Raw genomic sequence first — 22,552 nt, forward strand, 5'->3', positions numbered from 1 at the left:
ATGCCCAAGGAGAAGACCACCCGCAAGACCAAGCCCCGTGGCACTGAGCGCAGAAAGAAGGGTATGTATGCCTTGCTCTATCTTCGGAACTCATGCTAATGCATAGCTCAGACCCCAACGCTCCCAAGCGTGGTCTCTCTGCCTACATGTTCTTCGCCAACGACAACCGTGAGAAGGTTCGCGAGGAGAACCCTGGCATCTCTTTCGGTAAGTACTTCTGGACCTTGAATGGGAATGTAGGCGTCTAACTTCATGCAGGCCAAGTCGGCAAGATGCTCGGAGAGCGGTGGAAGGCTCTGAGCGACACTGACCGTCGCCCTTACGAGGAGAAGGCTGCCGCTGATAAGAAGCGTTACGAAGACGAGAAGGCCAGCTACAACGTAAGTTGACACTCCTGCCGTTTCTTTGTCAGCCAATGCTAATGAACTTTGAACAGGCGGCTGCTGAGGAGGACGAGGAATCATCCTAAGGGTTTCCCTCTCTTCATGGGTCTTGTGTGTCTGGCCGATTGGCGTTTTTCGTGTCGTTTATTCCGCTGATTGTCTGCCTTGTAATTGATGCTTCTTATATTTTCTCTTTATCTACTCAACGGCTTCTGGTATGGGATGATGGCGGTAACTCTTGATTTTCTGTTATGAAGGATTCTCGATGGGAAATTTTTACTGTACGGACTGGCGGCTTTGGGACGAATTTGACTTGAAGAGGTGCCCGGCGCTGAATTTCAGAACGACGGGAAAACCTTGCGAGTACCTATGGTGAAATATGAATTGAAGCTGCAGAAGTGATGTTAGGCGACCAATATCTGCTGTATACTAGCCTAATCAACCACATCCTTGTCCTCGGCCTTTCGTGAATTTCGCCTTTTGGCATCCTATTTTCGAGTATGATATCATGACGAATACATGCCCCAGTTGTGGTGTTCATAGCGTTGCAGGACACTTTGTTTTCATCTTCTGGAGACCGCGGGAAGACTCTGTTTGCAAAAGTTGGCCCAAGCTCCTGGGGTGACGCGGGGCGACAGCTTGTTTACGTGTTGGACGCGTCGGGCTTCCGATAACTCCGGATGCAGCCTTGGTGCCTTAGGCCTCGCTAGCTAACGGACGATCCACACTCTGAAGATGTGGCCACCCAGAAGAGAGTACTTAGTAGCTGGCTGATGCTCCAATTGCAGGAGTATACCTGGATCAAAACTCTGGCAGGCATGGCCGTGCTATCCACTTGGCATCTCGGGGATGGATGGACAGATAGGGAACCAGTGCACCTTGACATCCATCCTATATGTATGCCTACCCAAGGCAACTATCAAACAGTTTCCGTGCGTTAAAGCGTACGTACAACTCATAGGTGGCAAAGGTACACTGTGTGTGTTCGGATCGCGTCCGGAGATGTAGTGTCCAGTCTGCATCTACTGTGAAGTATCTCCCTTGGGCATATCATGTCCGGGTCCTAGTCCTAGTATCTGGTAAGTAATTGTTGGCTATGGCTACTGTACGTGGTAGCAAATTCCACGGTCAAATTGTGATTCAACCAAGTATAGTGGAATTCAACTATGTGCCTACCCGTTGTGGTACTTTAAGCGAACCAGCATCTAACATGAATAATTGGCAATAATCTGTGGGTAAGTACAGCACCGCTCGCCCCTAATATACCTTCCAGAGAATGTGCGAGACGAGTTTAACAGCGTGTCTTGGCAGAATGGTTGCTATTCAGTTGGGCTGCTGTGCAGTCTCAGTCTAGAAAGGTCCCCTTTGACTGCCAAAGTACTTATATACCTTTCCCCTTGTTTTGGTTTGAATTGAGCTTGTCCTCGTTCAAAGCAGCCTAGAAAAGGTCATCATTATCGGCAAGACAATTGGTGCGATAAGATAAGATAACGGCTGTTTCTAAAATTGCTGAGCTCCAATATCTACTTAGGTATGATACTATCTACCCCGTGGTCTACGCACTTCAGAGTGGATACGGGGAAAGCTCGTGGTCACCTATAAGTTGTGGTGGCTCTGGCGTGGGCTAGAGTACTAGCTTAGTATGTGGGGGCAGCAGCAATTCGAGAGTGAAAGGGAGCAAGCTTGAATGGTCTTGGGTTCTTGCTGAGACTGCCTACTAGTCTTTAGGTGGTCTCTGAGTCTCGCCAGGCACAACGTGGCTGCACTAACTATAGTACTGATGTTGAACTTGATCATAGACAACACACCTTAGGCTGCCTTGAGTTTCATTTGGTAATATCTGGGCATGGCTTGCTTCGATGGTATCTACTCACTAATTCTAATCCCCTCATTGATTGAAGATTAGATACTTCGGGCCTCGTAGAGATTTGCCAAGGGGTTACTGCCGGTAGTAGTAGTTTTCAATTATATATATATATCGGCCATGATTTGCTCCACATAGCAGTGTGTGTTGTCTGACAGCCCGACCGTTAGTGATACGCTAGAATTCGAGAAAACAGCATTGTGCTGGGCTGGCTAAAGTCTAGCTCACTCAACTAACGCTCTTGTGAAGCGCGAGTATTCTCCTATTGGGGTCAGGTTGAAGGGTGTAACGATCCACGGCTTTGAATACCAGGGTAGCACAATATCGCTATCTGCAAAATGTGTATGAACGCCTTGTGTATGAAAGCCCATATTACATGGAAAAGCTTGTCTGATACTAAGAGATGAGCGCCCGCTACTAAGCCCGCCAAGTTGGAAGATAAATAGGACCTTGTCTTATACCAGCGTTGTCCGTCTTGCTGTATAGCGAGTCTCGTGACCGAGGCAGTCTGTACAACCCGAATAAAGTTTTGGGGAAGTTCCAGCTGGAATGCGACCCCTGCAAGTAAGCCCGGAGCCCTCGGGGGTGGACTGCCTCTCGTATGATTTACATCCAATGTGGCATTGGATATTCATGTTCTCCTTCGCCTGCCAGAAGTGCTTTTCTCTTTCGTCTCCTTTTTCTTTTTCTTATTTCTATCAGCGGCTCAAAGGATTTAATGACTGACTTGCTGAGAGTGCCAGCAGAACATCAACATGGCGACAAGCCGCGGGGTTGCACCTCGTCTGCCATCCTGACCGTCCTGGCCATCACCGCTCAATCCCACCATGCATTTCCACCGCTCATTATTGGCTTCTTGCCTCCTCTGCCGCATGAACACGTCAACGGGCCCGAGGTAGTTAGACGATGGTGAAAGGCATCTCTGGCTCCATTGCCAGGACTGTCCGGCTGTCAGAGAGCCGCATTTGCTGCTACCCTTTCGGGCGATTGACGACGAGATCCCTGCCCCACTTGCGGAATGATTCTTGTTCTGCATTCATTCTTTTGTGCGAATGATCTCGACCCTCTTCTCTATTTTACTTCTCCTTGTGTGCGTCCCAAGGGTAAATGGGACCTTCTTGCCCTCTCACTCCTCAGAGCTGGACCAGTTGCAGATTCTCCTTCGGTCTGCGTCCGTTGCCTGGTGAGACTTCAGTCTAAACATGCTCCCGAGGGCTGATCCGCCGATAAGACGTCCCTTCCTGACCCCATCGTTGTAGTTTACTGAGTTGTCTCTCCCTGCCCCTCCCCGGCTCCCGTCTGGCCCTATCCCGTGGTCCCTTATTTCATGCATTTTTGTTTCCGGTCTTCCATATAATTGAGGACCCGCCACGGCCCTCTGCGTGCTTGACTGCGCTGGTTATTCCTTGCCGCTACCTTTCCCCCATACTTCACACTCACTACACAACCATTGTACTGTAACCTTCATCACCATCCGCGGTGCTCAAGGACGGAACTGTATCTATATATGCATGGCACACCATAGGTGACCTTCACTATGTCTTTGCACGATTCTTACAAGACAGCGGAGGCTGTAGCTGAAGGATTTCGTTCTTTCAGCAATCTCCTGCCGGAGCATGACACGGAGATCACCAGCCTCGTCGTCGACCTCTTTTCGATCAGTCTCTTTCTCAAAGGCCTGGAGGGCATGGCAAGGAATCGGGCTTACCGCTACAGGCTATCCGCTATCCATCCTGATCTGGAATTGGTCCGTGCTAGCTTGAACTATACCCTTGAGGACGTGCTGGACTTCTTCGATGATTTGGAGTCACGGAGAGGCGACCCCAGCGAGGCGTACAAGCAATTATGGGTGGAAATCTGCGCTCATTTTATGGAGGAATCTCAGGAATCTTTGTCCACTCGGTTAGCCAAGTACAAATCGTTTTTGAGGGACTTGAGTGAAATTATGAAAGGGTGCGTAAGCCAGTCCCTTCTTTATTGTGGCCCGGATCGACTAACTTTTGAGTATCCTGTAGTGAAGCAACTGATACCCGTCTGATGGCTTCGCTTCGCAGCAATCTCAAAGGGCTACTGGTCCATCAGGATAGCCGACTTGCACCGCGTTTGGGTTCTATGTCACTGAGTTCGCCTTCCTCTAGCAGCAGTAGCAGTAGCAGCAGCAATGGCAGCAATGCTGATCCAGGAAGTCCGGTCAATGCGCGTAGACCTCGCGGACGCAGGTCGTACGAGCGAGCACGGCCTTCTCATTCCTCACCTCAGTCGCCTACATCCACATCATCAGCCACGTTCTCTGACATTCCACCCTCTGTGCCCTCAGCACCGGACTCTCCAACTACTAGCACCACCGCGACTAGCCAGTCAATGGACTCAACCCCTGTCAGTGACCACTGGGCCAGACGGGTGTTTTTGGATGAGCACCCCATGACCCCAATTCCTTACGTGGGTGAAAGGTGAAATTAGCCAGACTGAGTTGGGTACAACAGATAGCTGACATTCGACTAGCTCCAAATGCCTCGGAGAGGTGAAAGGTAATGTGAAAGGGTGGCTTCATGATGAAGGATTCGAGGAGCTATTTCAACTGTGAGCTCATCCAATGCTAGATATCGAATTAAGCTGACTGTATTTCAGTGCTTTTAGTGGTGACTCGGATCTCCGTGTCTGCTTCTATCTACGGGAAGATGACCATCGCGTACGGATTGTGTGCAAATCCCGGCGTACCTCTCGGTCCAGTGATTACTCTTGTCTACCCTTGAATCTGCTAGAGATCGTTCGTATTGGTTCCTGCTTGCAAATTTGTCGACGGCGTCGCGGGGGCTCTGAACTAGTGCTGTGGGCTAATCTTAAGTTTAGCACTATTGAGCGTATGTTACCCAAACTTGTTAACACAGAGAGCCGGAAAGCCAGAGGCTAACATATCATAACATAGAGATGGTGATCTTTTTCTGCACGTTCTTAGCGCTACGGTCGCAGGACTCTGGTCGGCCTGTGGAACGCATTCGTGATTACGAACTTGACGACGAGGAAGAACATTTCGGAGGGTAGGGGACCGTCATGGCATGCTGCTGATGGAGACTGACTGTTCTAGGCAAATCGTCGATGATGACTTCCTCCACGCCTTACGTGTGTACCGAGATAACGTGTCGGGAGCCGTGCGTCTGCAGGCATCAGTCCACAAGGGCGAGATGAAACGGTAAGAGAGACGACAATTCCACGGACTACCATTACTAATTGGGCAGCTTACATAGGATGCCCGTTTGGACAGCCTTCATAACGGAACATATCGGCTCCAGAGGCTGGATACGCCGCGTGGACACCAAGACCATCTTACTGCGTGACCTTCGTCGGGTCATTTTCACCTTCCCCAGTTATAATCCACCTCGGACACCCAAAGGAGAGCATATCTTGAAGTTCACAAACAAGTCAGGTATGGGCAGTAGCTGCCTTTGTAAAAGTCTTAGATGCTGATTGGTATTAGATGCTCAAGGCTTCATGGACACAATCGCCGAACTCGCCCACCTATAACACTACGAAAAACAATGTTTGCAAATCTAGCATGTTCTGTATCAGTTATGGCAAGGAACAGGAAACAGTCCTGACTCGCCAGTACATATAGCAATCACGACAAATGAGTTACGATTTACGATGGAATGAGCCACATGATGACGGTTGTTACTGGATTGTTGTTTCTGATCATTCTACGTTTTCACTGCACATAAAGCTGCCTTACCAGGCAATGATACCCTCCGTCCCTCAAAGGCGAGATGCATGTACCATGGATTGTTGAAACCAAATGAATTCATTAGCATAATATATCATCAATGGGGTATCATAGAACATGATCAAGCAGCTAAAATGCAAATATAAAGCGTCAACCTCTATCCACTGCCCCCTGCCAGTAGACCCGCGTCTCCCAGACCGGCGAGGAACATCTCCGCGCGTCGTTTAGCCCTCAGTTCATCGACCTTCTTCCTCCGTTCATCCCTCAGCCGCTCGCGCTCCGCACGTCTTTCCCGCCTGGCGTCTCGCTCCCGCTGCGTTTCCTCCCGCGCATTCAGCAACTCTTCCATCTGCTGTCTCCGTACATTCTCATCCTTCGAGAAAGCATAGAACCCCGTACCCCGATTCCGCACCTCCGCATCAGCATCATAATGCATCTCCTCCGGCGGCGTAGCCGACCGATCCCTCCGCGCAGCCAGATCCGACATCCGTGACGCAACCGCCGCATCTGGATTAAATGCCTCCGCCTGCACCGTCGCCCCATAGATCAAATTATCTGGGCGAGCCGGACGCCACCTCTCTGTATTTCCTCCTCGCCCTTCCCCTTCCTCCGCTTTAAGCGCCGCCGCACGCGCCGCCTCTGCTCGAGTTCCGCGCCGTGACCGGCCGAGTTCATCTTCGTAGGAAACAATCGACGCATTATCATCATTGTCTTCTCCTTCATCTTCATCCTCCTCATCATCTTCACGGTCATCCTTTCTCCACTTCTGATCAAAATCCACTAACCCTTCCCTCTCCTTGCGCCGCAACCGAGCCAGATACGCATCCCCCGGTCCAACGTCATCCTCCCCCTCATCACTCTCTCCACCGGCTAGATATAGTCCCCGCGACATGTCTTCGTACATCCGAACCTTCTCCTCCATCCGCCGCTTGGACCGGTGCAGCGTGGCGGCGTCCACGGCTCCGATGTCCTGCGTGCGCTGGTGCGCCTGCTGCAGAGCGGCGTTGTCATCGTCGCGGAGGTCAGCAGCGGCACGTTTCTGTGCGCCTTTGTTGGGGCGACTGAAGATGTCGGATTTGGGAGCTTTGGAGGGTCGTGGGCGGCCGGTGCCGCGAGTTGATGAGGAGTCGGTGCTGTCTTTGGCGATTAAGGAGGAGAGGGTGCTGGTGAAAGCGAGGGTGGAGGCGGAGGGGGCTTCGGACTGTGTTGATTTTTTCGTTCGTGGTTGTCCGTATAGAGATGGATTGGACATGGTGGATACGCTTCTGTGACTGAATGATGTGTTGTTGGAAATTGTAGGATGTCCGTGGTGGGTAGCTATACCTTGTGAGACTTGAAAGATAGTCACTAACTAAACTAGGAGCTGAGATGGGTCCGATATAGGACGATGACTAAGCCGATCTAGGATGGCCCCGCGCACCCCTCCGACTCATCTTTCCCCTCCTCTTGCTCCTCTTCTTCGTTCAATTGTCTCTGTGTGTGAAGTATAGCGCTTTACTTGTCCAAATCAACTGAAAATGTCTGCCCCTGTCTTCCTCGGTATCATTGGTAAGTTCCGCAAATTCCCCAGACAGCGCTGCAGTAGCACCCAGCCCAGCATTGCGAGAATCATCACCACCACCATAACTACAACTGCAAATATTCAATCAAACTAACAACCAACACCAGGCGTCGGCGGCGTCGGCACTGCCTTCCTGCACCAGCTCGCCCGCCTCCCCAACGCCCCCAAGCTCATCCTTCTCGCCCGCTCCACCCAAACCCTCCTCTCCCCGACCCCCTCCTACAGCCCCAGCATCCCCGCCGCGGAATGGAAGACCGCCAGCGCAACCCCCTCCCTGACCAAGTCCGGCGCCCTCTCCGCTGAAGAAATCGCTAACTACCTCTCCTCCGCGCCCGGCCGCTCCATCCTCGTCGACAACACCAGCGACCCCGCCCTCGCCGCCTCCTACCCCATCTTCCTGCGCAAGGGCATCTCCATCGTCACCCCCAACAAGAAGGGTTTCTCCTCCGACCTGTCCCTCTGGAAGGACATCTTCGCTTCCGCCGCCCAGGGCAACGCCCTTGTCTACCATGAAAGTACCGTCGGTGCTGGCCTGCCTGTTATCTCTACGCTGCGGGATCTGGTTGCCACCGGTGACGAGGTGACGCGCATCGAGGGAGTGTTTTCGGGTACGCTTTCTTTCTTGTTCAACACTTTTGCGCCGGTTGGTGGAGCTGGTGCTGGACGGAAGTGGAGTGAGGTTGTGGCTGAGGCGAAGGAGTTGGGTTACACTGAGCCTGATCCGAGAGATGATCTGAATGGTATGGATGTTGCGAGAAAGTTGACTATCCTGGCACGTATTGCTGGGTTGGAGGTCCAGGCTCCTGATGCGTTCCCCGTTGAGTCGTTGATCCCCGAGGAGTTGAGGGGATTGGATGGCTCTGCGGAGGGTGCTAAGACTTTCATGGAGAGGTTGGCCGAGTTTGACGGTCAGATGACGGAGATTAAGGAGAGTGCCGAGAAGGAGGGTAAGGTTGTTCGGTACGTGGGTAGTGTGGATGTTGGCAAGAAGGAGGTGCGTGTTGGATTGCAGCGCTTCGACAAGGATAGTGCCATTGCTGGCCTGAAGGGCAGTGACAACATCATTAGCTTCTATACTAAGCGGTACGGAAGCAACCCGCTCATTGTGCAGGGTGCTGGTGCTGGTGGTGATGTTACTGCTATGGGTGTGTCGGCCGATTTGATCAAGGTCGTGCAGAGACTGCAGTAGACCTTTCACTTCTCTTATTCGGAGATGGGTCTAGAGTATAGAACAGGATATGTCCCTCAAAAATAAAACATGACATGATACCAAATGTATACTACGCTCTCAAATACGCCTTAACCGCCTCCCCCCACACAGGACCCCTCTTATAGCGATGAATCTCAGGCACATTCCCCTCCTTCAACCCATCAATCGCTAACGCCAATTCCTCGCCCAGCCCTTCCTCCTTGATCTCCCGAATCGGGTACGTATACGTGTGAAAAGTGAACACCAGCGCCTTGGTCTTCGGTAACCGATGCAAGGTCTGACGCTCACACCGAAGGAGTGTCTACACATAGTCAGTATACGTTCCAGACCCCGAAAAGAAGACAGAAAAAGGAGAGACAAAAAAAAAAGGGGAATACAAGTATGACATACCACATCCCCATCCACTTCCTTCACCCCCAAAACTTTCTCCCTCTCCCCCTCATGCCCATGCAATCCCCCAAACGCAGCAAACAGCCCCGTTCCCTGGGTATTAATACTCCAGTTCACGCGCTGCACGACCTTCCCGACCTCAAGTCTCGCAAAGAACCGATCCATGCTTTTCTCCAGCCGCTCTTTGTACCGCGGCACGGGGTCGTGGATCGTCGACAGCCGCTTGCCGAGCTTTTCGCGCGTGTCGAAGCCGGCGGGGTAGAAGGTTGTGTATGCTTCTAGTGTATATTTCTTCTCTTCTTCTTGGTTTTCCTTGGGTTGAGGGGATGAATCAGGAAGTAAAATGAGAAAGTCCTCGTCGACGAATGTCCCCAGGGTAGAGAGGATATCTCGTCCGGAGCCAGTGTGGGGGAGGGGGATGCGGGTGTTGGTTACTTTGTTCAATAGGGTTTTGGTATTTTTCTCCTCGTTGTTGGTGGTGTTGTGATCTTGGGAATGGATCGTCTCAAGTGTAAACATGCTTGGGTAGCGGGTGGGAAGGTATACGCCTACAATGAAGTCGTAGAGTTCGGTGACGGCGGCATAGACGGGACTATCTGGTTTCTGGCCTGCTGGAGTGACGCCTACCACGATGGTGGGGTATTGGGCGAGGAGGGACTGGCGGAGGGAGAGACGGTCTTTGTAGGTTTTGTCCATGGGGATGAGATGGGATATGTCGGTTGTTGTTAGGGCTGGATTTTGCTTTTGTTAGTTGATGTTGTCTGTCTGGGTGGCTTCGATAGGAAGGGGTATAGGATGCCTACCCATGCTGAGGTGGTATTTTGGCTTAAAGGGACGGTATTTGATAGGTTCCGTGGTCTCCCAGTTGAAGGATGGGAGGGGAATGACTGGGGGGTAGGTATCTTCTTCATCTTTAGGAATGACTGGAGATGATTGCTGCGCATATTGTTAGTCGATTGCGTGCACTGGTAGACAGAAGTAGACTTACTCGATTCCACAATCCGAATAACCACAGTGCAAGGACAAGGAAAACTACGACAATGGGGTTGTTTTGGATATAGAAAATCCAATCTTCTATGTTCATGTCCATGTTGATGGTGGTTGAGGTCGGTGTGAACTGTCAAAGACAAGCGAATGAGGGGGGTCTTTAGCTCTTGTACATCTCAGTTATCAGTATACTAGTACTGCATGTAGTGCATGCAGCGTATCGTGATCCGCGATTGGTTGATACGCCCGTCCATCGCCGATTGCTCGAATCCCCGACTCGGCGGGAGTTGATAGCTGCTTGATAGAAGGGATGGATGGCATGGCGGTTGGAGATAGCGGATGCGGGGAAGAGTTCCCCATTCCGGCGATGGCTCACGAGGTCGTATTGGAAATGGTATTACATCAACGATGATCCATGACCGGGTATGCTCTCTCCTTGGTTGATCTTGTGAAGATAATGCATGTATTATGTCTGATAAGACAGTTATTTGGCGAGAGATGTACCTCAGAGTGTTTCCTGTAACTTGTATTAAAGCTCTTGGTTATGACTTGGTCAGCATCAGGACTTGGTATGATCTGATATGATGTTATCGTGGTCATTTGGGGAGGCAGATACTTTCACTATCCCTAATGTGTTATGCAGCTAGCTTTGGATTGCTTAAATTAGGTGAGTTGTATAAAGGATGATAAGTATGCAAGGATAGAAATGACCGAGCAAAGATGCGAGAACAGAAGAGCAACTAATTGAAGAATTTAGGGAATTGACCAGCAAGATTCCGATAACGGTAACAATTTGGTATGTTAAGCAAACATCTCTACTGTCAGTACTAAGTTGTCTGAAGCAGGAGAGATATAAGCAGGGTAGAGAATAAGATCACACGGTATACAAACCCTGAATAAGAACATAAACTAAACCGTCATCAAATGAGCAAGGCAGGCAGGTTGGTGTCTCGGCAAACCACTCAACAAGTAATCAACCATTAAACTGAGAAGACAAAAAAGCAACAACCTAATATAGGTACAGGGGTATTGAAAATGCCACATTAACAAAATCTCAAACGCACGCCTCAAGTAAAATGCACCAGATCAGTCATCAAAGGCAGGAGATATGGTATGTGCCCTCACCAGGAGGTTTCACCATCAATATCCCATACCGTTATACCTCACTCGCATCCCCAACTATAACCACCACCCCAGGTATCAATTCCCACCACGAACACCACCATCAACCTCCACCTGAGCAACCACCCTCCTCGTCACCCCTTCCAGCCCCTTCTCCTCCCGGCCATTATCACCACCTCCGCCACTACTTGTATTCGCACTCAGCCCCACCAATACCCGAGGCTGTCCACCCGGCCGCTCATTCAAGCTCGGCGCCCTTGGCCGCTGCTTCCCGCGAGCTCGACCCCCCACGACCGGTAACTCGAACGTCAACATGCGCCCCGTATACAAACATATATCAAAGATGAGAAGCGCCGCCCAGGGAAATATAGTCACGAAGCCGAGGAATATCTGCTCATGCGAAATCATATAGTTAGTTTGCTTGCTTTCTTCTTTTCTTCTTCAGGGTACCCCGAGCGGGGGAGGGGAGGGGAAACGGACGAAGATGTGCACGACCGAGCTTTCGATGTAGGAGAGGGTAGGCGGAAGGAGAGAGTACCACGCCATCATTGGGGTGGTTTTATCGTATGTTGACAGGGTGTAGTAGATAGTGGTATAGGTTGGGAGCAAAGTACTAGGTAGGTGGGTTGGAGTATTGTGGTATTTGCATCGGTATCAGTGTGGCGGTCAGAGGTGGTGCAGTGTCCTGCGGGATGCAGGGGGAAGGTTCTTTCGCTCGCAGAGATCGTTATGATTAATGAAAGGATGTGGTGGGTTACGCTGCTGCGCTGGCAGGAAGGATCATGTAGATATACTGTGGATGCTGGCAAGCCCGGCTTGGTCCCCGGAGATCCGGCGATAGGGCGGGCAGGCAGAAAAGGCGGGCAAGCGGTGGTGTGATGCAAGGTAGGTAAATAACGAACGAATGTCGGATTTTCGTGTGCGGAGAAGAGAAATGACAGGCGGTGGCATCACCGGAGGCGACGAGGCTTGGACACAACCCTGGTGAACAGGGGGAAACTGCTGGGATTCGATGATCGCCGGCCGACTTGGCGAGGATACGACCTCTGCCGAATTGGGCAATTCGTCAGCACCCTTCCGCGGGGGTGCACGAACCACAATACTTCTAAGCTAATTGTAGGAAACACAGACTATATATATTCAAAGCAGGTATATTTTCTTTTAGAAGAATGTCCAGGAATATGCTTCTATGCAATTTATGTACAGCAATTCTAATCAAAAGTCGTAGGCACATGTCTTCCGTACTCCGCCCAAATCCTATCCCAATGTCTATGCACAATCGTTACGCTGTAAATCAAGATCATTCACCGTGGCATGCGGTAGTGTTCGTACGAGGTGAAGCTGGGGTCGTCCTGCTCTACAGGTCCATATCCCCTCGTCCGCCACCGATCCAGCGGCGTCACCGTCTCGTTCACCGCCGGGCCCTGCGCATGATGGAGCAACTCCGTCTCGCTCTCGTTTCGCTGCTGATAGAATCCACCACTCATCGGGGCCGGCACGCGGAAAGCGGGATGAATATGCTCATTCAACGTCGGGTCGTATGTGTCATGTGGCTTCAAGCCGGACAGCGACGACGGCAGTGATGGAGCGGGAGACGACGCCCGCGAGGAGGTTGGCGACCATTCTCCCAGCGCACTGGCCGGTGTGTGCGAGCGTTCGGTCATCAGATCGTCGGGCCGGCCGTAGATACCTCCGCCAAACTCGTCCCGGAAATCCGGGCGGTTCTTGTAGTATGAGAAATCCAGATGGTTCTCCGGGACCACTTCGAACGGAGCTGGGTCTGCATTGTCCATCATGGACTTGCCCGGGTGCGAAGACGACATGGCATCCATGGCGATGTCGGAGTATTCACCCTCGCCCTCGAACGTTCCCAGCCGGCCGCTATAGATACGCTTCAGGGCCTCCGCAGCCTTGGCGTGCACCATCGGCGTAATCAAAGGCTTGTAGAGAGCCGGGTGGCCGAACTTGGAGTTGAGCCGCTCTGATGCTTTCTTATTCGGCTTGCTGACCGCCAGGGCTTCAGCGTCTGTCAAGTTTGCGCGGTTGTAGAACGTGATGTCGTCGTCAAACTTCCTCATGCAGTAAAACTTAAAGGCCAACATCAGGAGAGGAGGGGGAATCACGCAATAAACCATAGTCCACGTGCCCTTGGCGGTAGCCACGATAATAATAATGATGTTAGACAGAATCACGGCAAAGAGCATGCGGTTGAACAAGACCCGCCAAAACTGGCCCCCAGACTCCGTCTTCGTCACGAAGACATACAGGAGCATGTATTTCTTCATCATGGCATCCAGGCCAAAGTACAAAGCAGTAACCGGGAGGACAATTGGCTGCAAGGTAGCGAAGCAGAGGGCCACGGTCGCGTAAAACAAGAAGTAGTTATAGTAGCTTGCGTAGTCGAAAGCCGGTGGAGCTGTCCACTCAATAGCCTGTCGAGGCGTCGGCGAGAGAAACGTCTTGGAGAACCAGACCCAAAAGACCGAGACCAGTTGAATGAGGTCAATTGTGGCTCCGAGATTACGCTGCAGCAAATATGTCACCCAAAATGGCGAGACCTGGCACAGAGCGTTCACAATTTTGATATAGAGCTTCCCATCCTTGATCGCTTGCCAGGCGTTTTCATCGGAGCGCTCTGCGTCAATGACGGCGGACACGAATGTCCACGCCGCAGAAAACAAGGAGAAGACGATCAGATTGTTGAAGACAAAGAAAGTGTAGAGCTTGTTGAGGACATGGCGCTCTCGGGAGGTCTTGGTGACATCGCCGGCTCGGATTGCCAACCGACGAAAGATAATAGGCAAGACAATATAAACAAGGGAGGTCACCGCGGGGGACAGGATACCCTGGACTGCAGCCCAGATGTAAGGACTGTTATCCATCGATGTCTTGAATGCCGGCCAGACCGAGGCCAGGTTGTTCAAATTGGACAAGAAGATCGCAATCAGGCCGTTAGGTACGACGTACACCAGTGTAAGAAGCGACACCCAGATTGCACTAAGAAACCGCTTCCACTTGCGCGCGGCCTTCGACAGTGGCAGGTTTTCCCAAATGAGGTCATCGGGCCGGGGCGCCAGAACAATTGTAGTTCCTTCCGGGTGCTTCTTGCGCGCGGTATAAGCAACGGCATGGGCATGCTCAATCATATCCCAGCTGACAAAACCGAAGGGCATGGCATTGCGCCGGTCAATCGAGGATCGAACGTGCTTGATCTCTTCTTCCAGTCTTTTAATCTTGTCCGTCAAATAATCAATGGCATCCACGCGGCCATTGGTGTGCTCCTTTCTTTCCTTCCGCGGAGGGCGCATGGTTGGACGTTTCGGTGGAAGACGATCTGGGTGTTTAAGGTACTTGGCCAGGACTGCTTCGAGTTCGCGCACAGTTTCGTCGTGTTCCTTGATCAGGCGAGGTAGTCCCTTGACGTTTCGGCCGATGGAGGCTCGCGGGACGGCGGCGGTCGGGTTCACCTCATCTGTCAGACGCAAAACGCCTTCATCCCCTCGAGCTGCGGGAGGAATATCAGTGATCTACCGGCGAAAGAGGTCAGTACGGATATGTCAAGTCTAGAAGATTGCTTCATCGCACCATCAAGGTTCGCGCATGAAGACTGCGCTGATATTCGGAACTCTCGAAATACTTCCTCCGTAGCGCCAGCACGCCCTTGTAATTTCTCCAGAGAAAGAAAGCAATGATTGCATCGAAGGCCCATGCGCAGATCACCTGGCCCCAAATTGCGTTGGATGTCACGTAGAGCACGGTCATCGTCGAGAAGGCACCATACTGAGACACCGTATCTCCCGTGCTCTGTGTGAGATTGAGCGGAATCATGAGGCCGCAGCCGATGATGCTCAAGAAGATAAAGATATTCCGGCACATCTTGGTGAAGCGAACAAACATGGTCGCATCGAGACCAATACATTCGACCAACGCCGGCTCCTTGGTCCGCAGAACGGGCTTGAGCCAGGCGAAAAAGCCCCTACCCACCGGCGGCGGGGTGTGTTTATTATCGGCATGTTTCACCTTGGGCGCATAGACGACCGAATGGCGAGGGCGGAAGAGGGAGAACAATAAGGCTAAGAGTATGGAGAAGCCCGCGGAGGTGGCTAATGAAGCCCAGATGGCGTTGACTTGGAACTATAAAAAGTCTTAGCTGACTGTTGGAGGCTGAAAGTGGCGGGCGGGCGAAAAAAACATACGGCAGATGAGAATGGATTCGAGATGAGCTTCAGGAATTGCTCCGTGGGGTCGTCATCGCGCTGCTGAAGAGCGCTAGGATGCATGATGGCGGGCGAGACGAGGCGGCATCGAGGGAGCAAAACGGGAGGAATGAGGGAGGGCGAGATAGACAAAGAAAGAGGGGACGATGCCACCGGAAGAGAAGGGAAGAAAACGAGAGTGAAACCGAACCAGATAAAGGAACTGATGGCCACGGAAGAAAATGAATGATGATGGAGAAGCAGAGGGCCCGAGTGGGTTTTGTTGGAGGCGGGTCTGGAACACACGACGCCGACAAGGTTGGAGTGGCCGTTGCCCATCAATCCATTCTTCTGGGGATCAATGGGCGGTCTTACTTACGTACCGGAGGTACGTATCAGGCCCGAATGACAGGCAGGCTCGGTCGGAAATGCATTAATTAATTAAGTAGTGATACGCTGTCTGTGGTGTCATTGGTTCTCGCATGACTGGGGACAGACGATCTAGAATGTAGGAAGCTTGATTCCCCTGCTTGATTGTATATGTATTCAGCTACTATTTCCCCTTCCCCCTTCCACGTCCTTCAGGCCCTCCATGCTCGTTCTTTGCCGCACGGTTTCAAGGGTCACTCGATGACCGTGCCAGCAGTGCTCGCCTCAAAATCAGACTTTCCAGCAAGTTCAGTGACAAAAAAGCAAAAACCACAACAGCCCTGATCCACTCGGGCAATTTGGTTGGTTCATGCCCCATCCTCGACCGGCTGCTATTTTGGTGGGCCAATCCCGGTCAGTCATTGCCATCCAGTCTGGAACAATTTCTGATCATCTTCGGACTAGCGCTGCCTTTCTGAGACACATTCTTGGCATTTACACCCAGTGAGGCCTGTATTTCGGGGCGTCCATTGGCTTGATTGGCCACGATACATGGCAATGTCGTCCGGGTACCTTACCTGACCATACTTACCAGTGTGGCTGACCAGCAACTCTGTGGCTCTGGGTCAGATGGAGCACAGAAAGCACTTCTTCCATTCCATCAAGTGAAAGAAGACGGGCCCTGTCACCGATATCTCAGTCTCATTGGGCACTGTAGACGAAAATGACGGCACCTCATGATACCCAAGTACCGGCTGATGTGGCTATTTGATCTCTCGGATTATGTAACCCCTTTTCGCACCATGAATGCTCTAATCGGTGCACGGCTATTCTACTACTATTGCCAATAGTTGTGAGGATCCATCTTACACAGTCAGAAAAGGGGGACGGAGAAGCTGAAGGCCATGCAAACTGGGAGCGACCAAAACCACTAACTCGATCAAGTTTCAGGGTCCGGCACTATGACCCATGAACGAAGGTTTCTATCAGCTGCGCACAGATACTGGTGGCCACGGAAAGGGATTTAATTGCATTGGTGCAAGGTACAGAAGAGACAAGTAGGTAGAGCTGATATACACGGATTAGCTTCCCTCTTACTGGTCGACCTCGATGGTGATCATGGGTCCAAGCTGACAGCATCACACCCCAGTATTCTATTTATACATCCAGAGCGGGAGAACACTCATGTTTGCGTGAATTGATGTCCCGAGACAAACTCCATTATTTACGGGTCATTGGAGCAACACGGGTTCATGAAGTCATCGCTCGGATACGCTGCCGAAGTGATCACAACTCGCGCATTAACTTTCAGACAGCAGACATTACTTTATTTTGTCTTCAGACTACTTACTACATACATCATCATCAGCATCATCACCGCTTTCAGAACTCCGTGTCAACCACATCAAGCACCCCCGAACAGGCAGCCAATGGGCCCCCGAATCATTGCTTCCAGGTTACGATCAAACAAACAACTTATTTTTGCCGTTCTTGAATTGTCATTTTATGTACTGGTATCTGGTTTCGTCATATTCCGAAGGCACATCACATCAGGTAAACGTCAAGACCTTTTTACAGCTGGCCAGCAGTGTTGAAGTCATCCAGAGCAACCTGGACACGCTTGGTCATGGTCTTCTCACCCTCACGAACCCAGACGCGGGGGTCGAAGAACTTCTTGTTGGGCTTGTCCTCACCGTCGGGGTTACCGACAGCGGTCAGGAGGTAGTCCTTCTTGTTGAGCATGTAGTCACGGATACCGGACATGTAGGCGAACTGCATGTCGGTGTCAAGGTTGACCTTGACAACACCGTAGCTGATAGCCTCCTTGTACTCCTCCTTGGAAGAGCCAGAGCCACCGTGGAAGACAAAGAAGACAGGCTTGTCAGAGGAGGAGCCGGTCTTCTCCTTGACGTAGGCCTGGTGCTTCTGGAGGAGCTCGGGGTGGAGACGGACGTTGCCGGGCTTGTAGACACCGTGAACATTACCGAAACCAGCGGCAATGGAGAAGTAGGGGCTGATGGGGGCGAGGGCGTTGTGGATGGCCAGGATGTCCTCGGGCTGAGTGTACAGGGAGTTGTTGTCAACATCCTCGTTGTTGACACCATCCTCCTCACCACCGGTGATACCGATTTCCTAAGCACAGTCAGTCGACGCTCTTATCTAGCAGCAGTGAAAGTAGAACATACCATCTCGAGCCACTGCTTCATGGGAGCAGCACGCTTGAGGTAGGCGGCGGTGGTCTGGATGTTGTAGTCGACGGGCTCCTCAGACAGGTCAATCATGTGGCTGGAGAAGAGGGGCTCGCCGTGGAGCTTGAAGTAGCGCTCATCCTCATCGAGGAGACCATCAAGCCAGGGAAGGAGCTTCTTGGCGCAGTGGTCGGTGTGGAGGACGACGGGGACGCCGTAGGCGGGAGCAATGCTGCGGATGTAGTGGGCAGCGGCAATACCACCGGCAATGGAGGCCTTCTGACCATCGTTGCTGACACCCTATCATGAACAGTCAGTGCCTGTTTTTTTGGCTTCAAAGGAGCACCTATGGGTCAGGAATGTTTCTAAGCATACCTTTCCAGCGAAGTAGGCAGCACCACCCTGGGAAACCTGGAGGACGATGGGGCACTTCTGGTCGCGAGCAGCCTCAAGGCAAGAGACGACGGTGGAGGAGGAAGTCACGTTCTGATGCGATGGGGCAGCTGTTAGTCACTCTGGTCTCTTTCTCGGGATGGAATTGAGGGGTGGTGAGACCTACAATGGCGGGGATAGCAAAGCCCTTCTCCTTGGCGTACTCGAAGAGACGGAGAACGTCATCACCGACGATGACACCGGACTTGCGGGAGAGCTGCTCAAGGACACCCATTGTGATTGTTTGTAAATGAGGACTAAGGGAGGTAGATTGATGAGTAATTGATTGCTTGATGGATGGAGAAGAGAGAAGAGGACAACAGCAGGAGGAGCGAGACAGAGGGACCAAATAAATTCTGTGGCAGAGGACTAAAAGCTTTACCGAGCGACGAATACGGAGCTGGACATTTAAATGACGAGCACGGGCAAGGAGGGGCAACGAAGGACCAGGAGGGGGGGAACTTGGGACATGGAGGGGCCAACGGTACTCGAAGGACTCACCGGGTGGTGGGGAATGATGTGTTCAGTATGATTTCAGTGACCGGTTGGGGTTCCACGGGAGAGCACTGTTCGTGGTGATGCTATTGAAGATTGTAGATCAAGAAGGGGTAGAAGAAAAAGGGGGGGAAAGGAAAGAATTTTGAACTTCAATCCTGGACCTTGTAGAAATCTTTTTAAGTCTACAACACCGGACAAATCTAGTCCGAGGCTATGATGATGCTTCCATCTTGTTCCCTTCCCTGCCTGCTATGGTGGGGTTCATTCGGAAGCCCGCAATGACGCTGCTGGCTGCCTCAGGCTGCTTAGTCTCCCGGGAATCCCCGCGCCCATCACATGACATCATTCAGGCTGCCTTGCCTTCGGTCCGACTTTCTCTCGTCCAGGAATCAAGCAGCAGGTTGGCTAACAGTATTATTGCTGGTCTTGCTCGAAAGGGTGGATACATTACTCCGCCTTACACCTAGACAGCAGGGGTACGTAGTTTCTCAGGGTCTGGATATAGGAGTATAGATGGTAACATCATCCCTCTCTGTGATCAATGGTCAACCGGTTGCACTGGACAACCACTTCGGCTACCTGCGAAAACATTGACCCAGTTCTCTCCGTAATTCTTTCGTGCTTCATCCAGCACCGGAGAAATCAGCGGGAATTTTCCTCCGTTCTCGTTGCAGGATGTTCCAACCACTTCGTTGCTTTTCTGCCGGTCACGGCCTAGACTGTGCTTCCCCGGTCCAGCTGATCTGAAAATAAGATAAAGAGGGGGTGCTCTTCCGCCGATATGTGGAGCCTTGGGTAGCCCCGGGTTGGGGATGCCCTCGACCTTGTAGTATTCCGGGCCTAAAACCGGATAACCACCGGCGAAACGCTCAACCTGCATAGACCGGATGACTGGCTGGCTAGTCAGGATTGTTCGAGGCCCGAGGAGAATTGACGCCAACGACTTCGAAGCAGCTATCTGTCTGTAGTGTCTACGCATAGTCAGTATCCACTTTCTGCTAGGAGCGCAATCGCTAGAAAGTCTCGTGATTGGAGTGTAACTACTGTCACATAATAATACATAGAGCTCAATTCAAATGGGTAACAGAACTATTGCAGAAAATCGCATCAAAAAGAAAATATCAAGCATCGGTTCCGTTCACTTGCGGCGAGTAAGCTCCAACGAGCATACTGAACTGGCCTCCTCCTGCAGCAGCAACCAGCTTCTTTCCGTTGACGTGCTTGTTTTGGAGGAGGGTTGGTCGTTCAACCTCATCCACATCGCGGTGTCCGGCCTGACGCTGTACGTTGAAACCCCAGCTATACGCCTGACCGTCTTTGGTGATAGCAAAGGAGTGATCACTAGAGGCGGTTGCGAAGACAACCTCCTCCTTGATATCGGTGAGGGGAGTTGGAACCGTCAGGATACGGGGACGTCCATGCTCATCGTGCACGAGTTCATCCGATGGCATGTCCGCCAGCGGGATACCAAGAGCCTTGTTATCCACGCGACCCCAGGAAAGGCACTTTCCGTCTTCGGTGACAGCCACACTGTGGTCCTTTCCACCGCAGATAGAGATAATCTTGCCGTGCTTGCGGAAAGACTTGACTTCCGTCGGGTAGAGGACGACGGCATCGCTTTCTCCAGCGCTCATCGGGACGGCCGTCTGACCGAAGTTATTAGAACCCCAAGCGTGCACCCGGCCGTTCTTGCGAACAGCAAAGGAGTGGTAGGAACCCGTTCCGATGCTCACGACATCCGACGGAAGCGCGCACTGTCCCGGGATGAGACTCTCGAGCTTGCCATGCAGACGTCCAGAGATTCTCCGACCAAGCTGGTTCTGTTCCTCACAACCCCAGGTCAAAACAGCGCCCTTCGCCGTCAGCGCCAGGACGTGTTGCGCGCCAGACGCAAGGTGTGTCACTTTCTCAAGACCGGGAACCAGGACTGGCTGTCGTTGAATCTTCGTCTCGGGAGAAAACCCAATCACACCGTTGCTTCCCTGTTCGACGTTAGGTCAAAGTAATAATGACTCGAGAATAAGCGTGGCAACTCACTCTGAATGTACCCCAACCATAGACTCGTCCCTCCTGGGTGAGAGCGAACGTGGCACTATCCGTCGCAGTAATCTGCGTGAAGACAGTACCCTCAGGGAAGAGAGCAGAGTCCACAGCCGTAGGGGTCGCCTCTTTCATATTGAGGTCAACCTCATCATCATCAGAGTCCGAGTCCGACTCCTCCTTGGCATCATCGCCATTCACGCCATCACCGTTCTCCTCCACCTTGCGCTCCTCCTTTGTATCCCTACCCAGCGTACCCTCATCATTGACGCCCCATGTAAGAATCTTGTTATCATGCGTAAGAGCAGCCGAGTGCACACCACCGATAGCCAACTGCACCACACCAACCGACTCCGCGGGCAGCTTCGGGTTCAGGACCGGACCAGGGATCTCAGACTTTTTCGTCGCATCTCCAAGACCCAATTCACCATAGCAATTCGTTCCGAAGACATACACATCGAGGCGCTGGGTAGGCGCGTGGTTGATGACGGCCAGAGCTTCTGCCACAACGTAACAAATACCCGTTAGCCCAACATTCCGCGGAACAGCATCATCCAACACGCGAAAAACATCCCCCAAACAAAGCAAATCACCAATTTCGCAACGCAATTGATCAATTGAACTCACCCTTCTGCTTCTTGGTCACCCGCGCCGGCGCCGCCGGGGCAGCCCCTGACGTTGTCGTCTCCTCCACAGAGTCTGCAGCCTTACGCTTCCTCGAAGCCTGAGGTTTCGCGCTCGCGCTGGTGCTTGCGGTCTTCTTCACCTTGTCGGCAGTAGCCTTCGAGGCAGTCTCGGTTTTGGCCTTTGAGGCGCTAGATGCTGCGCGTTTGGGAGGCATTGTGATGTGGTGATTTTAGTTTCGCCTTTTTGTTGTTATGGGGTCTAGTATGCGATGCCAACACCCGAATTGATAGAGGGATGGGCAAGTAGGCAGGGTAAATTGACTAAGTATAAGAGAGAGAAAATGGAGAAAAGAAAAATTTGCGATAAGGGTTGCGGTAACTAGGTCGGTGAGATTATGCGGTGTTGGAGAAAATCAATAGTAGTAACACCAGAATAAACAATAATAAATATTGAAATGATGGCAGGGATATTCGGAACCTGGAACAGAAAAGTGTTGTGCGCTCCAATCAGGGAGTGTTGTTGGGACGGGAGGCGGTCCCGGGGGCTCCCTGCACTGACTAAGGCGGTGATGAGGTGATTGGGTTCCCTGTTTTTCAAGGGGCGCACTGCATTAGTGGTCGTGTCCGTCGTATGACAGTCAGGGGACGCGGGAATCTGAGTGTTACTAGATCGTAGTAGGATGGAGATTTCCGTGATGTGAACGGGGGTTTTACTATCTCGCAAATGTAGGACTCGTGCATGTGTCTAGTATTGTGTACTGTCTAATATGGTTTTGATGTTCCTTGTGCATAACTGTCATTCCTGAGCCGCTGCGCGAGAAGGCTCCTTACATGGGTCGGTGAAATGGGCTTGTATAAACCCCCGAGGTACTCCTCTATCTATCCAGTATGCGATCGTTCCTTTTCTCTCCTATATCCAAAAGAAAAAAACCAAAAGTGATATTGAAGGCCGACTTACGCGCCAAGC

The 22,552-nt window shown here is 51.8% G+C and overlaps 9 protein-coding genes across 9 annotated transcripts; 4 read left to right on the forward strand and 5 right to left on the reverse strand.

The window, feature by feature from the left end:
• Positions 1-469, forward strand: An02g07400 (uncharacterized protein; the record flags this gene model as incomplete). Its single annotated transcript, XM_001399837.3, has 4 exons — positions 1-61; positions 112-207; positions 259-380; positions 437-469. 4 exons carry the CDS (start codon positions 1-3, stop codon positions 467-469), a joined length of 312 nt encoding a protein of 103 aa, XP_001399874.1.
• Positions 470-3,784: 3,315 nt separating this feature from the next.
• Positions 3,785-5,769, forward strand: An02g07410 (hypothetical protein; the record flags this gene model as incomplete). Its single annotated transcript, XM_059746411.1, has 8 exons — positions 3,785-4,200; positions 4,263-4,697; positions 4,750-4,827; positions 4,876-5,108; positions 5,204-5,285; positions 5,333-5,437; positions 5,484-5,671; positions 5,723-5,769. The coding sequence occupies 8 exons, from the start codon at positions 3,785-3,787 to the stop codon at positions 5,767-5,769; spliced, it is 1,584 nt and encodes a 527-aa protein (XP_059600012.1).
• Positions 5,770-6,122: 353 nt separating this feature from the next.
• An02g07420 (uncharacterized protein) lies at positions 6,123-7,217 on the reverse strand (the record flags this gene model as incomplete). Its single annotated transcript, XM_001399839.1, has 1 exon — positions 6,123-7,217. The coding sequence occupies one exon, from the start codon at positions 7,215-7,217 to the stop codon at positions 6,123-6,125; it is 1,095 nt and encodes a 364-aa protein (XP_001399876.1).
• Positions 7,218-7,482: 265 nt separating this feature from the next.
• On the forward strand, positions 7,483-8,715 carry An02g07430 (uncharacterized protein; the record flags this gene model as incomplete). Its single annotated transcript, XM_001399840.1, has 2 exons — positions 7,483-7,513; positions 7,634-8,715. 2 exons carry the CDS (start codon positions 7,483-7,485, stop codon positions 8,713-8,715), a joined length of 1,113 nt encoding a protein of 370 aa, XP_001399877.1.
• Positions 8,716-8,806: 91 nt separating this feature from the next.
• An02g07440 (uncharacterized protein) lies at positions 8,807-10,216 on the reverse strand (the record flags this gene model as incomplete). The annotated part of the gene is made up of 4 exons (XM_001399841.1): positions 8,807-9,037; positions 9,127-9,857; positions 9,930-10,062; positions 10,115-10,216. The coding sequence occupies 4 exons, from the start codon at positions 10,214-10,216 to the stop codon at positions 8,807-8,809; spliced, it is 1,197 nt and encodes a 398-aa protein (XP_001399878.1).
• Positions 10,217-10,743: 527 nt separating this feature from the next.
• Positions 10,744-11,582, forward strand: An02g07450 (hypothetical protein; the record flags this gene model as incomplete). Its single annotated transcript, XM_059746412.1, has 3 exons — positions 10,744-10,780; positions 10,834-10,909; positions 11,132-11,582. 3 exons carry the CDS (start codon positions 10,744-10,746, stop codon positions 11,580-11,582), a joined length of 564 nt encoding a protein of 187 aa, XP_059600013.1.
• A 957-nt stretch (positions 11,583-12,539) lies between these two features.
• An02g07460 (uncharacterized protein) lies at positions 12,540-15,515 on the reverse strand (the record flags this gene model as incomplete). Its single annotated transcript, XM_001399843.1, has 3 exons — positions 12,540-14,762; positions 14,821-15,369; positions 15,432-15,515. 3 exons carry the CDS (start codon positions 15,513-15,515, stop codon positions 12,540-12,542), a joined length of 2,856 nt encoding a protein of 951 aa, XP_001399880.1.
• Positions 15,516-17,372: 1,857 nt separating this feature from the next.
• An02g07470 (uncharacterized protein) lies at positions 17,373-18,656 on the reverse strand (the record flags this gene model as incomplete). The annotated part of the gene is made up of 4 exons (XM_001399844.3): positions 17,373-17,933; positions 17,987-18,289; positions 18,365-18,475; positions 18,549-18,656. 4 exons carry the CDS (start codon positions 18,654-18,656, stop codon positions 17,373-17,375), a joined length of 1,083 nt encoding a protein of 360 aa, XP_001399881.1.
• An 801-nt stretch (positions 18,657-19,457) lies between these two features.
• Positions 19,458-21,800, reverse strand: An02g07480 (uncharacterized protein; the record flags this gene model as incomplete). Its single annotated transcript, XM_001399845.3, has 4 exons — positions 19,458-19,873; positions 20,091-20,901; positions 20,957-21,459; positions 21,587-21,800. 4 exons carry the CDS (start codon positions 21,798-21,800, stop codon positions 19,458-19,460), a joined length of 1,944 nt encoding a protein of 647 aa, XP_001399882.3.
• Positions 21,801-22,552: the final 752 nt, after the last annotated feature.

This window comes from Aspergillus niger, assembly GCF_000002855.4.
Source record: "Aspergillus niger supercontig An02".
In the NCBI taxonomy this organism is placed as follows: Eukaryota; Fungi; Ascomycota; class Eurotiomycetes; order Eurotiales; family Aspergillaceae; genus Aspergillus; species Aspergillus niger.